The sequence below is a fragment of the Syngnathus leptorhynchus genome, chromosome 19 (genome assembly GCF_054491065.1).
Source record: "Syngnathus leptorhynchus isolate UIUO chromosome 19, UIUO_Slep, whole genome shotgun sequence".
Lineage (NCBI taxonomy): Eukaryota > Metazoa > Chordata > Actinopteri > Syngnathiformes > Syngnathidae > Syngnathus > Syngnathus leptorhynchus.
The window spans coordinates 3848877-3865232 of NC_141213.1; the positions used below are offsets into that span (position 1 = coordinate 3848877).

Consider the following 16356-nt stretch of genomic DNA (forward strand, 5'->3'; position numbering starts at 1 on the left):
TATTTTAAGGAAGATTTTGGAGTTGACTAGTCCTTTAAAGCTTTCAATAAAAATAAATTTATGTATACATCAACATTTATTTCTTCATTGATAAATTGATTCCATATAGAAACCGGAAGCTCAATTAGTATAACAGGATACGATTGGTAACAAACCGCTGTCAAGCTCCGCCCACTCAAAGCGGTAAACAGGAATGCTAGCTGTTAAGAAACATCGTTTGAACGATCGTTTGAGTTGTTCACTATAGACGGACAATTTGCCTATTAAAGGCGATGGAAGACGACATTCTGACAACGTTGAAAATACTAATTATTGGAGAAAGTGGCGTCGGGAAGTCCAGGTTAGTAACCAGGGAGGGTGTTGTTGCAAACGGCTAACGCTGATTAGCAGCAAGCTCGTTGTTGTTTTTTTGGGTTAAAACAAGAGTGTTAAAGTCTGACAGTCTTATCTGCATGAACAATACGAAACCGCTATCACGACTGCGAATTCCCGTAATACAGTTTAATACGATTAGGGTTTTTTTTTTTTGGTAACACGCTAGTTAGCTGACAGATAAGATGGTGACATCATTGCTAGGATGGTTTTCATGAGCCATAAAACCTTCACATTGCAGACTGTGCAAATTGCATTGATGTGTCATAGAATGAGACAAGAAATGATCCAACCTGATGACTAATCATCGGCTACCAAGAACTGCAAACTGTAAATTGTGCGTCATTATCATATTCGTAAGGTTTTGTGAACTTAAGACTTGCTGTCACGAGTTAAGTTGTAGTTAAGAATGAACTTTGTCCTACTGACACCAACATGGCAATGAAGTCATCTTGCAATTGAGCAAGTTAAGCACATAGCAGTCAGTTTAGCAAGACAGTTTTACTGGCATCAATGCTATCTATGTCAGCATCGACTTACGTGTCAAAAAGTGAGTCTGCTGTATTTTTTTTTTATTTCAAGTGTGTTTTTTTGTTTATCCTCTGCAGCCTTCTCCTAAGATTCACAGATGACACATTTGACCCAGAGCAAACAGCCACAATAGGTGAGTAACATAACATTTGATCAAGATAAAACTGAAATAAGTGTAGGATGTAGAATTACAAGGACACAATGATGTCTCTATTGAAACAAAAACCCAAATCCTTTCAAAGATTAAAAAAAAAAAAAACCCTGAAAATATTCTCCAATGACTACTGTTTATCTTGGCTGGCTGGGATTCTTTGATTGATTATTGACTGGTTGCTCTTTCATTTTTCAGGTGTTGACTTCAAAGTAAAGACCATCAGTGTAGATGGCAATAAGGCAAAACTAGCAATATGGGTAAGTACCACAATTCAGTAATCAACAAGAGTATTTAGGGGAAAAAATATGTACTGGAGTTCCAGTCAGGGTCCAGAAGATGGCAGTCATGCAACACGCAGTCCAACTTTGGTCATCCTGGCTTTTTCTGCTATGGTCTTTGCGCTGTTAATTTTTTTCTTTCCAATCAAAAATGACATGGTTTTATTTTGCAGGACACTGCTGGGCAGGAGCGTTTCAGAACGCTTACGCCCAGTTACTATCGCGGCGCACAAGGAGTCATCCTAGGTAAGCAATTCAACCCACCCCAATTCCAACACTGTGATTATGATATAATGAGTGGAAACATTTGAAGTCGTTTTCCCATCTCTGTGTTGTTATTGTTCTTGTTGTTGTTTTTGTGCAAACACTTGCAAAAAATGTATGATGTAACCTCAATATGTGCTGATGTCATTTTAATGTTGGGAAAGTGTGGGCTTGTGCAATGAATATGAAAAACAGTGTATTTGTCTATTTAATTAGTTACTAAACACTTGGATGCGATTCATTCAAGTGTTAGCTGACAACTTCAAAAAAACTACAAAACAAGTGTTGTGTGGATGGAAATCATAAACCAGATTACAACAATAATGCAAACACATTTGTGGCTTTGCCATTCCTCTTTTTGATGTTTGATGAAATGAGTGAAAAATGTGTCAATATATGTACGTATTGCACTTGTGCACTAAACCAATACGGACACTATACAAAATGTGCCTATGCAGTATTCAAAAATCGTCTGAAATGAAGCTTTTATTATTTTTATTTTTTTCAAGAAATGCAACCTTTGCTTGTTTAAAAAAAACAACAGCAACCGATGTCGAGAAATATGTCGTCAACGTGTGAAATTTGTCGGCCTCCAATTGCCTACCTCTGTTTGTTTGATTGGACCCAGTGTACGATGTCACAAGGCGCGAAACTTTTACCAAACTGGAAAACTGGCTCAGTGAACTGGAGACGTACTGTACAAGGAACGATCTTGTGAAAATGCTCGTCGGAAACAAGATAGACAAGGTGAGTTGCCTTTCAGAAAAGGTCACCATTTTATTGACATCATTTTCCACTGTTAGATGTTTGTAACAGTTTTTGATATTTAAATTAACCAAAAATCATCTGTCTTCATTTTTTGTTTGTCATTGATTTACTTTGCGACACCAAAATCCATCCGATTAAGTCATCGTGTAAGGTTAAATTTCGATAGATACAGCTTAATGGACAACTGACCGCTAAATAGAGTATTTAAAATTCATTGTGTTTTGTTCTTTGCAAAAATATGCCCTCTTAAATGCTCACAGTAGTTGACAGCTCCACCCGGCAGACCTCAAATAAGCCATTACTACTTCTTTGTTTCAGGAAAACCACGAACTCGACAGGGCCGAAGGGCTGAAGTTTGCAAGAAAACATTCCATGCTTTTTATAGGTAAGCCAGGAGGATTCCCTCTGAACAGCCACTGGGCACGTCGCAGCAGACTATTACAAGAAGGGAAACTGCTTTTTGGCTCTCTAATACTTTCGGTGGAGGAGTTTTAGTGTCTATTTATAATTCAAACAGCCCCCCCCCCCCCCTGTCCTTTAAAGAGTTGATGTTCTTAGCATTGACTATGATTTTGAACTCTTGTCTTCACAGAGGCCAGTGCAAAAACACGCGATGGCGTTCAGTGTGCATTTGAGGAGCTCGTCGAAAAGATCATCCAGAGTCCGGGATTATGGCAGAGCGATAGCCACGGCCGAGCCGTGCAGCTCACCGACGAGGACGCGGGAGGCGGTGCCTGCGGTGGATACTGCTCGCTGCTTTAGATAACAGGCGCAGGTTTTTTTTCCTGACACACAGGTGTGAATACCCAAAACACTCCAACACAAATCTCTGCTTCCGTCCTCCTCCCCTCACACGTCGTGTTCCCGTGAGCTGAATACCCGGACTGTGGGCTCGGATCATCCACCTCACTTGTATTCACACGGGCGGTACTCTTTGCACATGTTCTTTATAAAGGTGCGCTTGAAATGCAAAAGCCGCTCAGCCTTGATCTCAACGTAGGATGCGTATTATCGGCTTGGAATTTGTGATGAATCGACATTTGTCGGTTTACTTTCTGCAATTGGTGTCGTTTTTCTGCTAAAAAAAGGAAACAAATCGGATCAAAGTGTTTAATGATCTGGTCCTGAAGCAGGAATTATATTGACAAAGTGTATTTTTTGTTGTTGTTATTGTTGAAGCTGTCTTATCTATATCGGTACAGACGATTTGCAATATGGACAAAAGGTTTGGGATACCAGAGCGTACCAGTCCTCTTGATTGGTTGTGGCCGGGGATCTTAAGTCCATCTTCTCCAGTCTCAAGGACCTTATTTTGTGCACTGGAGTTGGTCAAGCTGGAACAGAAATGGACCTCCTCCAAGCACAAATACTGAAACAATATAATAGTTCAAAACATCTTGGTAAAGTGAAAATCACGGTCAAGGAAGCCAGCTGGAATTAATTTCAACGGGCAGGTGTCCCAAGACTTTTGTCCATCGTATATTACACTTTATACAGCACACTTTGTTTATGCAGACGTTCTATAATGCCAAACCATCTTAAAGTCCCGAGCAACACTCTGCTCACGGCTTGGATTTCACTCACACAACTGCCTCATTTACTCCCAATATAATCGACTTAGCAAGTGTTTTGGATTGACATTTTATTCACTTTGATTTTTAAAGCTCGTTTAAAAAAAAAAAATATATATATATATATATACATATACACACACACACACACACACGCAAGTGGATGAGTCAAATGGATTGGCACCAGCAAAAAAGCTTTCCACCCAACACCGTGGTCAATGTGACACTTCAATAGAGGGCGAGACACTCTGGCGCTCGCTCGTTCAGACAGATAATATCAGCGATATCACTCACAGCGCTGCGTTCTGTCATAATGAAGGAAAAGTGTTCAATATCCAGCAAGTGTTGCCTAAATTTGAACAGTCAAAGAAAAAAAAAAAAGAAAAAGGCTGTGCTCTTTGCCCCCACATTGCAAATGGGTTTAACAGCCGTGCTGGGTTTGAATCTGGGAAATGTACGGTAGCTCTGAGTGTCTGATCTTTTAATACAGGGATTGTGAAAGGGACACGAATAGCACACTACATTGTCTAATCACAAATGGGAGATTTTTTTTTTTTTAACCTGCATGTGGAACTGCCTTACCTGTTTTTAGTATGTCAATTTAAATTTAGGTCAAGCTAAAACAGTAATTAGGTTTTAGAATTGTTATCAAACACAAAATGGTTTTAATATTATTATATTAGTGCATACTCTTGTGCTGTCTGCCATTTTATTTCTGTTGAGAAATATTCTTGTGTACATTTTATGTATTTAGCAATTGATAGTATCATTCCTAAGTTGTAAAGCTGAATGTATACATATTAACTACAGACTGCCCCATCTGTTAAACTATTATTTCTCTTTGTATTTGTTTTTTTAAGTGTCATTATTATACATACTTTAAGGCTATGTCAAGATAAAGTTAACGCAATAAACGATAATAAAAATGAAAGCTATATCTCGTTATTTGTATTTGTGGAGATGACCACTCACACTGCTGTCACGGTTACCGTGTTGGAAATGTCGCTGTTAGGTGAGTAGTTTTTCACTCGGCACCCTTCGCATTCCGTTGCCTTTGGGATAAAGATGTGTGTTTGAACAGTGTCGGAGGAAGCCTCAGACCCCAGACGTGTGATCGAACTAAATCATATTTTTTGGCAGACATCTCGGGGAAACAACCACAGTCGTAAGTCATCCTACCAACGCTTTAACCGGGATGTGTATAATTCCTGGTCGATTATGAAAGGCTTAGGCCTGGCAGCGTGAGCGAGGACGCTTGTAGCGTGTTCCTCATCTCCTGCCACAGTGCGGCCCGCCGTCTGGAAATATGTCTCAGTCAAATACTAACTGAGGCCTTCATGTGGTGCGACAGTGTGCTGAGCTGTAAGCGCTGCCATATCCTCGTGCCTACATCGGAAAAACATCAGATAGTACGGAAGGTCCTGAACTGACAGATGCTCACTGATTTGTTTTTTTAATTTGGGGGAGGAGGTGTAGTGACTTTCTTTTAAAAAGATGATTCGCCAACTACTGACTGATCAATTTGATTGAGAGGGCAGAAAGTTTCCTTGTCAAAGTATCCTTGAGCCGTATATCAAAACGCAAATATGGTAAGTTTCATGTAGGCACCACGCCAGTGACGCCTATGCACCATTCACATCAGCGCTGTTGATGTGAAAGATAGACTAAACAGAGTTTGGAACTTTTTTTTTTTACAATGAGAAGTCAAGAGTAACTCTACGGGGAACGCTCGACGGAATACTTTCTGTCCTTCTGTCAGTCTCTTCATGTGTCAAGAAGAAATCCTCCGTTAATAAAGCTTTGTCCTTTTCTGCTCCTCTGCTTTGCCAGTATATCTCTGGCATGTATGGACAAAAAGTCGGACGAACTTCTCTCGGGAGCAGTCAGAGCTGCCATGTGTTAAAATGTTACTAGACATCAGACATCATTTCAGAAGGTGTCGGATTCCCGGGCGTCACTCACAATGTCATGCTCATGGTTAGATGGAGTGCCTTGCTGGCTTTTAAAAGCACGATTGGAAAGATCATCCATTCGTTCTCTGCCATGCATTTAGGAAAGTAATATATTTACCATAAGGAGAGTTTTGTAGATACTCTGGAAATGAAAATCAAATGATCTCTTGAAATGACCTAGCCTGATTTAGGCCGAACTGAAGGTTCAGGTGGTTTTGTTACTGTTGTCCGAAATCTGGCTCTTGTGTCTCTTAGGTTACTTTTAAATGACCAGCAAGTACAAGGGCTTTGGTTTTGTACCATTTTCTTCAAATTTCCCCTGAGTTGGGAGGTCTGATCAATGATTTTGTTAGCATATTGGCCCAGGTAGCAGGGTTCACCGTCTCCTCATCCACAAAACAGCTTTAATAAGAATGGAGCTGGAAACTTCCACCCTAGTTTGCCGTGAACCTTTAGCCTCCATTCCATGTAAGTTAGATCAGCTGTAATTGAGTTTTGCCATATTTTGATATTCAGTCAATCTAATTTAAACCAAAATGGTTATTTTGTAACCTGCTTTTTATTTTTTGAAAACAGTACCCCGTGGACAAGGCCTAAAAGGAAGTAAAGGATGAGGACTTGTCACCCTTTAAAAGAAAACTCCTCTCACAGGAGGGGATGCTTTCATTTTGGCCTCGGGTTACTTTTTGCAATAAACATCTGGGGCAAGGACACACCGGTAACTCAGGAGATGCCTTTTGCTACCAAAGTATAAAGATGAACGCATTGCCTTATCTTATCGATTAATCCCCCCCCACTCCCCTCCGTGACATCTGGTCACACGCATCCTCAGATTCCACGGGAATGCCGTCATTCCGCGTGTCAGGGTACCCATCCGGATCTCTACAACATGGAAACACCAACGGCCGATGTAGTCAGGCCTTCAGCTGCTATAATAAACTAATCACTTTGTATCAACATGGCCTGGGTGTTAGTTTTCCATGAGCCTCAAACATTGTCATTGACTTTACACATGTAGCGCCCTGCCCCCAGTGGAGGGGGGCGGGGGGGGTCCACATTAATAAACTACCTTCTGGTTGAAATGATTGGCATGTATAGAAACAAATTCATTATTTTATGTAAATAATCTACCCTCTGTGTTATAATTGCATGGCTTATTTTTCTTAGCCAAAGCCGATCTTAGCTTTGAGGTCGGACCAGAAAAATTAACTGAAAACCACTAAGACCATGTGACCCTGACAAGAAAGGTCTGGAAGGCTGTAGAAGATCGGCTGGTGGGGATACGCTGAACGCTTCAAAACGTTCTACCACTCACAGCCTTATGCTTTTTAGATGTCAATTTATCTTATTTTGTTACGAAAACCATCTACGGTTGGTTATCTGTGATGTCACTGTAGTGCATGTTTAGGTTAATACGGATCACCTCAGGAAATTTTGAGTATTTTAACAAACTGGACAATTGGATGTGAAAAGTGCAACGCTAAAGTCAAATAAAAGTCCCTGAGGATATTGTCCCCCGGTCACATGATCATATGATGCTTTGTAGTTCTCAACTAATTTGTTTCAACTATCCAGTTTGTTGTGAGTGTTTTATTTCACCGAATAATGTGAGAAAAGAGGCAAGATAAGTGTTTTGTAACGGCAAGACTATTGATGTTAGAACGGGTATTTTTATATATCCTTAAGAGCCCAGACTTCAGTTTGATTGAACATCTCTGCAAAGATGAGAAAACGGCCGTGTACCAAAACTTCCCCTCCAACTTGATGTAGTTTGAAAGAAAGCTGCCCAAAATATGTATTCGTTTTCTTTTTATGGGTAATAACCAGCAGAGTTAAGAATCTAAAAATATGTCTTCCGCAAATGTTTTATTATGGTGACAGTTTTATGATATTTCGTTTCATGTATTTAAATTAGTTTATATTTTTAGTTTCTTTTTTAAACATAATGACACTAAGCCCAGGAGTTATTTTTTCTTGCAAATTATATTTCTTCAACATCCACCCAAAATTCTTATAAGCAAACACTGACAAGATTTAGGGGTAACTACAACAATTGCCTTTGCAACTCAACAAAGTTTAGAATTTCAGAAAAGTACGTTTTCCAGACTAGATTGGACATCGTCTCACTTTCAGCCTGTCGTAAATTTAAGCCAGTTTTGAGAGTATAATACCTGTAAACTGTATTACGGGGTAAGAATGTACGTATATTGTATGTGGTAAAATTAAGCTAAGGTAGTTTTAGTCTGATCTGGGTTTTGCTTTTCTAAGAATTGGAAATGTTGAGCCGTCCCCCCCCCCCCCCCCCCCCCCCCAGTTGAAACTGACACCTTTAGATGCCTTCGAATTCCGAACCAGATGTTTGTAGATGTGGGCAATCTCGTACAGTACTGGGCCAACTATTTTGGCTACACCTCACCCACTTTCTGTTGCAATGTGGCTCATGTTATGACCCCGCTGCGTTTCAGCTTGTCTCGGTCCTCCCCTGTCTTATTTTACACGAGCTCTTGCAAACACTCGCCAATAGTAGACTTGTTATATTAGACCGGGTCATCACCCCCGGCCGCTGTCTTGTGCCTTCCTGGGGCTGCGAACAGATGCTGTTACAGCGGTTCTACTTCAAAACAGTTCAAACTTCAGTTCTTTGCTCATAGATCCCAGAGTGGCCCCTAAATTGGGTTATGATGCGGGATGCCTGAGCTCAGCTTGCCAGCAGGCAATAAAAATAATAATATTATTATTTGAAATAATGTGTTCAAATATTTACATTGATCCAATCCAGCATCAGACAGTAGCGCATGTATGTTTGAGGTAGGTCATGAGATGCCATCCGTCACCTTTGACCCTGGATATCAAGTACTGATTGCTGGCCTTCACAAAGACTTTGAGTTAAAGCAACACAATGTTGTAATTTGACCTGTAGAAAAACAGCTACACGATCATTTTGATTGCACGTTAAATTGTAATACCCAGGCCCCGCCCCCTTGACCAGACGATTATCTTAACCGGGTAATGTGGGGTGTACTTAGTTTTGTATAACAATTTACATACAAGCGATTTCAAATCAAAATGTTTGTGATATGACCTCTCATGAAAGAAGCATTTGAACAACCAAAGCAAAAACTCATCACATTTAAAAATTTGCAAGCCGTGCATTTGGTATCCCGTCCCAACCTAGTCTATATAAAAAAACATCAATAATATCATCTTGAGCATTTCAGAATGAACATTTATCAAATCACATGACTCAAAATATATCTAAAGTGATTTATACTTTGGCATCTTTTTTGGTTTGATGCTTAATTTCTACACTTTTCCAGTCCCGGATTTCAAGTCTGTCTAATCAGAGCGTCTCAACTTTACTGTATAAAACAGCGTTGTCAGTAATAATCCAGACATTAGGCTATATATTTGCATTCCCCTGCAGTTCACACTCAGTAAAGAGACAACACAACTCTCATTTAACATTTTCTTGGTACGGCGAGTGAATAATCGCTTCAAATATTGCCTCCTCTTGACTTTAACGACCAGTACATGAAGACAGATTGTTTGATGCCGTGGCTAGTCGTAGCAGAACAGGATTAGATGTTTCTGTCTTCAAAAGTCAAATGAAAATCACCAACTGACTTCATCAAATTGCAACTCACCCGTGCTTCGATTGCACGTCCAGACGGTTCCATAAGCAACATCTGGAGGAATGAACTGCCGCATTGGCTCAGTATGCCCGTTCGATTCCAGATTTATGGTAACATTGCAGTTTTGGCTCTGGCTGTGTACAAAATGTGAGGCCTGTTTATTTGCTAGCCTTCAAAAGTGGATTTTATACGTCTACACAAAGCTGCCTGTGAGCGTTAAAGCCCCTAAATCTGTCTCACCGACTTGGCCGGCTCGTCTAAATATCACAATACATTGTGCGTTAATGAAATAGATGAAATGTGCGTGTGCATCTGTGTTTAATACAGATCTATGCCATCCTTTTTAAAATACGTCCAGACGCTTTCACCAAGTCTGAACACATGGCTTTACGCGGGACGCTTCATCGATCAAAGGGATTAGAGACCCTGTGCGTTTCACAGATAATGCACATGGCAAAGGCAAGATAAGCAAAACCGGATTCAAGCTCAGTCCGTCAACAATGTAGCTTTGTATTCCCAAACACAAAGCGTTAACATTGAGAGGACGCTGCAGGAATCAACATTCGGCCAAACCGCATTCCTCCGGCAGCTGCCATTTCTTACATCTGCTGTATTGACTTCACTGTTCCGAGGAATTTATTTAGCCCTTCTGTGATGAAATATTACACAGAGCCACCGGGCCCAGCTCTTGTCCATGCCTTATTTGTGATCCCATAGCTGTCATTATGTTATGAGTACTTGCGGCTCCTTGTTTTCCTCAGCAGCATAGCAATAGAAATACTGTAGTTTCTATTTTCGCCGAGCAAAAACATTGTCTTGATCGCAGTGTATATTATTTAGATCCAAATATATGTCTACCTACTTCTCACAATATTAATTATTTGATTTTTACAAGTGGTCAGTTACATCTTGATAATCAACAATCCAATGAAATTTTATAGCAGGCATGTCAATAGTCATCCCTTTGGTCGTATCTGGCCCAGTTTTAGATTTTCTTTTCTGTTTCAGTTGGTCTCAAAATGATTAAATAAATATTCCGGCGCAGAGTTATGTTTTAAACAAGCAGTTAAAAATGTATGGACATGCATCATATAAGTAGTTTGTCGGACAAAATAATTGTAGCATATTTCACTATCTGGATTTTTTTATTGGTTTGTACCCAACACACACATATTTTCCACATAAAGTTGGAATGGGAAAGTAGTAATGAGGTAAAATCATTTAACAATGATGTGACTTCAAACACGTGGAGCAAAGATCGCTTTGCCAACAGATGCAGGCGAAAATGATTAGAATTGAAGAATTTCTCTGCTTAAAGGGCAAGGGCACATCTCAAAGCGATCCAAACATATGAGCTCAGGATTACTTTGGCAAATATTTGTCAAACACTCCAATACGTAGCTACATCCTCATAAGCCAGATCAAACTTATCGGTGCCAAAAGGAAGCCTTTAAGTTAAATGTGTCCAGAGGAGCTGTCTCTGAGCGTTGCGGTATCTTGTGATGGACCGTCACAGTGGAAACCTGATTGTGGTCAGACCAGTCTGTATTTGGATGTCTATTTTGGACGCAAGGGTTGATATGTGTGCCAAATATGACCCTCCATACCATTAGCATCAGCTAGGGTCTGTCATGGAAGGGGTTCAACATATGGGCCTTCGTCTTTTCCCGGGTTAACGCAATTGTAGGTATTTATTGTAGCTTCAAAATGACAACCTAGACCAGGGGTGTCAAAGTCATTTTTTGTCCCGGGCCGCATTGTACTCATAGTTTCCTTCAGAGGGCTGTTATGACCATCAACAAACTGATGAATAACTAAGTTTGAAACCCGAGACGAGTAAAAACTGTTATTTTTAAAAGATCAAAAAAAAATTGCTAGCAATTTGGGTATTTTTTAAAAAGTGAAGACAATTTGTAACGTAAGTTATCACAGATAAAGCACGATTTGTCTTCAGGGGCCACATAAAATGATGTGGCGGGCCGTATCTGGCCCCGGGTCTTGACTTTGACACCTATGACCTAGACCCAAGTAACTCCATTCATAAATACCTTAGAATGGTAAGAATGGATTATTATAATTATTTCTTAAAGTGTGACGAAGGACAGGCAAGCTATACAATATTCCGTAAATGTACACTTCTTGGCGACAAAGGCGCAATATCACTGTCCGTGCAAGAAACTTTGAGAACATCCATCCTATAATCATAGCATATATTTGATTTGATTTTTAAATTGTTCTGCCTCAACCTCTGACAACATCCCATGTGGAGAATTCATGACCAGGAGCAAACAGAATGGACAGCTTTTGATCTATTTATATGTTCAAAGAGTAATATTTTATTTTTCATCAGTCACTTGTTCAAAATGTATTTTTAGATTTACTTTTCTTTATGAAATAGCAGTACAAAAGTTCAATTGTTAATTTTCAAGTACTTACTCCATGTGGAAATATGTCACGATTGTGTATAATTCAGTTAATAAGCCAAATAAAAAAAATCAGTGGAAAGTTGAGAGACTTCCAACAAACAACTAGTGCAAGTCTTAAACACGACACATGTTGTCGTGCACATCTTTGTGTAAAGACATTCAATCACCAGGAAAAGACAAGGAATTTTTTTCTTCCTTGGTCATGCTTCATTTATTGTCCATCCCATTCCCATTAAGAGCTACATGCAAGCAGCGAGAGTAGCTCATCTGTAAGGCCTTTGGAACCGCAGGGTCACGGTTCAAGTTCATCTCCGAACAAAAAGAAATTGCATGCCTGCGTGTGTGTGGTCTGCCTCTGTGTGGTGCGCACCAAAAAATATACACCAGTCTAAAATGAATGTTGCCTTGACGGATACAAATTGGTAAAAAGTTTTTTTTTAAAAAAGCCTAAAGGGACTGCTGAATCAAAACACCCATTAAATTAAATCTTCACAAAAACAATAATCTATTTAGTGAATCTCAATTAATTGATTAATAGAGTATCAAATTAATCAGTGGCTATTTTAATAAACTAGTCATCGTTTTATAATCGAGTCTGAAAAAGTCACAAAGCACAACATTATGTTCTTGTTGCAACATGACACAGGTTTGTTGCTGACCCAAGAAAAACAGTAAAAACCAGCTAAAGCTAAATTTAAATAGCTAAATAAGATAACATACTAACATGCGTGATTAAAAAGTAGCTATAGGTTCCGTTCCATTTAGGTTTTGGAGAAGACATTTTAATGGAAGGTCATACTAACCACTTGCATGGCACTGTACATTTATTGGCTAAATTATAAGAAACAGCTGTCACGATGATCCAGTGCAGTTCTAAACCGGTGCAAACCACAAGACAATAATAACCATATTGTAGAAGGTATCTCATTCAAACTGAACATTGAACATGATACTGTAATGCTTTGTGGGCAAAATGTTTGCTGTCGTACTGAACGTCATTATAAATAGTTTCTAAAATTGATAACAGGGTTTTCAACACTCTGGAAAGGCGGCTTCTGATGGAATTATAAAACGCAAGTGAATAACTTGCCAGATAGTGAGCAAAATAAATGATGCCATTCATCTTCCACGCAATGTATTTTCCACTTTCCACTATATCATGCAAAGTTACAGATTGCCCCTGCAGAAATGATGCTAATTTTTTTAGTGTAATTAATCTACGGTGTAATAATACATGTCTGGCCTTTTGATTATGTCTGCTTTTCACAATAACCATGACCTGATCAATGACCGGCACACATCACCTTTAACAAACATCCATGAAGTTATGGCTTGATCCAAAACAGCTCAAATCCCCCCAAAGTGATTGCAAGACCCGACTACGTTTTTAATCAGTTCATTCTTTCAGGAATCAAACAATTAGCCGCTGCAGTTTTTCTCATATTTGTGTTCAAGGGGGCAGGCATAAGATTTAATGAACACGGCATCCTTCACATCATGATGGCTAATTACTTCAGCATGCCACAGGAGTCATATTTCCTCATCAAATGGGGAATTATTTTCAAGACCTTCTTGTATTTTATTTCGTGGTTCACTTATGGGCCAACTAACCTGCCAAGGTGAAACCTGGAGTCTGTCAAATGGCAGCAAAGCGAGAGTCTTTACTTGTCTCTGATTTGGATGGAAATATGAAACATGAGCTGTAGGAGCATGAAATGCCACTAGTCGTTTTTCAGCGTATAAATATATATATATATATATATATATATATAAGAAAAAAAATCGGATCGGATTATTTCAGGGAGGGCCACGCCGAGGTCCTGATACACAGGAAAACAAGCAGGCCTGCATGTTTGGACTTTTGGCAGTCTCCACTGGCGCGGACTGACAAAAGAACCACAGGATGCAGCGACGTCCAGTTTGTGGCATCTTCTGCTACCAATCTGGGACGGGCTCCTGTCAACATCTGTCCGTCAAATTTTTACAATCTTGTTTTCGTTCTCATGTTCTCTCTGGTCCAAGAAGGTTCATAACTTCTACTCGGGTCAATTGAATCCACCCTAGTAGGACACTTAATGTGCCTTTAGACCCAGACAGTGCACAAAAGCCATCGAGGCTACTGACAGTATCACACAGGATGCTTATCACCACAGGATTTCAAATTACATGTTCAGACTTCCTTAGGTATCCACATCACAACCCCAAACTAAGATTTTTTCATTTCCAAATCCTTTATTTTTGTTTTTTTAACTGCTGCTGCCCTCTTGAACTCGCCTAAGATTGATTAGGATCCAATCCCGGGTTATACAAATAAAGAATGATGCCAAACATGCTTCTGAAGGTAGCAAAAATACACAAGAGATAGTAATGGCAGGGGCTCAAACCACTAATGTGCGGCATGAGGCAGACACAGCTCGCCGCTGTATACATTCGGCTCTGCTTGTCATGATTAGTTTGTTTGGCTCTTAAAAACCGCTGCGCCTTGTGCGTCATAAACAAACATGCCCTATTTTGTGATGGGACACAAATTGTGGCCGGGTGTTAGAATCAAGAGTTCAGTGTCATCATCAACAAAGGAAAAGGTCAATTTAGATAAATGAAATATTCTTCGTTGTTCCTTTTACTGAAAAAAAAAAGGCGACAATTTTCTGACCCTTTACTGCTCCAATGCACACATTTTATATTGAAAAAAAAAAATTCTATAAATAATGAAATTATGATGACCTCGTCTTATTCCATGCGACTAATATTCAGTTGAATGCCAAGCGGTGAATACACAAATCGTAGCTTCTGCCTTCTAGTGGAAGGCCATTGAATTGTTCGGTCTGTAACTGCGTCGCTGGGTTGGATAGATCACCTAATACTGTCGTAAATATTTAATCTTTTTGGACCAATAAAGTGATCACTCGCAGCATTTGCAGTATTATATCATTCGATATTATTTTTCCTTATTGAGCTAAAACAGAACACAAACTCATATGTAATCTTGTGGCAACATCTTTTTCCATGTCATTAAAAATTAAACGAGACAAAATTTCCTTACCAGGAACAAAAGTAATATTTTTTTTTAATTCTGAGGTTTATTCAATGCTTGACCAAGTAAAAACTGTTTGGAAAAGAAATTTTACAAGAAGTAAAAACAATACAATGAGATATGCATTTGGTCATTGGATTGAAAATCCAGTCTCTAGCGAAATGACAAAAGGAGAAACAATTCATATAACTTAACAGTAAAAAAAAAAAAAACTATTGGTCACAAATTTCTTCATTTTTACAAAGTCAGTAAGAATAATTTATAGGCTTTATACACTGTTGTTGCCTTTCATTTCTCATGGGATGCAGCCAAGAGAAAGGCATGTACAGCACCAACGTTTTAGCAGTAGAAACCCTTCTGTTTGTGTCACTTTCAAGGATGCACCGAGAGTGGAATTGAACAAAAAAGAAAAAAAAAAGGCCTACTAGCTCCCTTGTACAATCTCCACCCAGAGAGTGGGTATCGTGTGAGGTGTGAGGGTTGCGGTTAGAAACACAAGGAGCAGCTCATACTGCTACCCTGCAGCTACCCTGTCTGGGTCAGGTGGATAAAAAACACATGTGGCCCCCACTGTGTAAATAGTGCCTTGGGGTTAGCTAGTGTGATTCATCTCATTATACATCCATAAGCGCGATAAGATGAAAAATATAGCGTTCAATTCTTGGACTTTGTGTTGGGGCAAAAAAAAAAAGGCCCAATAAAGGCTTCTGATTAAATGACAATACATGTCTATAAGTGCATCTTTTTTTTTTTTTTAACTGTTTGCACATTCATATGAAAAGGTCCAAAAGTTACTATATGCAGCATCGCTCCCTCTTCTAAATCCTTGGCCGTAATCACAGTCTGGGTTTGTCAAAACAAAATAAAATATAACTGCACAATTTACAAACGAATTTACATTTTGACATGATGGAGTATTAAGGCCACACACAAGACATGGGTCCATAATGACACAGTACCTTGAAGATATACATACACAGTACCTCAAAGATATCTTTAAAAAAAAAAAAAAAAAAAGTCCGCTTTTGCTTCTCCAGTTTGTCAAACTTGAATTTGCAAACATTTTGGTACTTTCTATCAAAGAGTGTCTTCAAATGTCAAAGAAGCCCCTTAATGTGGCAGGCTTATGTGAAAACCAAGTACGGAAGCTTGATCAAAAACACACTGTAACAACCACACATGTATAGATTAGCAATAACAAAATATTTAAACTGAGATACTACTGCAATGCTGCGTACATAAAGACAAACAAAAAAGAAAGACAAGGGGTAAAAAGTCAAATGTTTAAACTTGTCCTCCGGCTTCTTGTAAACAACAATTTGAATGTAATGCTAAACAGCTGAAGATGAAGCAGGGTAGTGGGAGTTGTCGTCT

At 39.2% G+C, this 16356-nt stretch overlaps 1 protein-coding gene across 1 annotated transcript; it reads left to right on the forward strand.

Moving 5' to 3' along the window:
* Positions 1-156: 156 nt before the first annotated feature.
* Positions 157-4869, forward strand: rab18a (RAB18A, member RAS oncogene family). The gene is made up of 7 exons (XM_085939628.1): positions 157-340; positions 981-1036; positions 1253-1314; positions 1509-1581; positions 2228-2346; positions 2686-2752; positions 2960-4869. Exons 1-7 carry the CDS (start codon positions 273-275, stop codon positions 3127-3129), a joined length of 615 nt encoding a protein of 204 aa, XP_085795754.1. The 5' UTR covers positions 157-272; the 3' UTR covers positions 3130-4869.
* Positions 4870-16356: the final 11487 nt, after the last annotated feature.

What these genes read in the sequence shown, in the direction of transcription:
- rab18a (XM_085939628.1), top strand. Translation starts at nt 273, where the DNA reads ATGGAAGACGACATTCTGACAACGTTGAAAATACTAATTATTGGAGAA. An exon ending in AGAGCAAACAGCCACAATAG is followed by an intron (nt 1,037 to 1,252) that starts GTGAGTAACATA and finishes TTCATTTTTCAG; the next exon opens with GTGTTGACTTCAAAGTAAAG. An exon ending in TCGGAAACAAGATAGACAAG is followed by an intron (nt 2,347 to 2,685) that starts GTGAGTTGCCTT and finishes TCTTTGTTTCAG; the next exon opens with GAAAACCACGAACTCGACAG.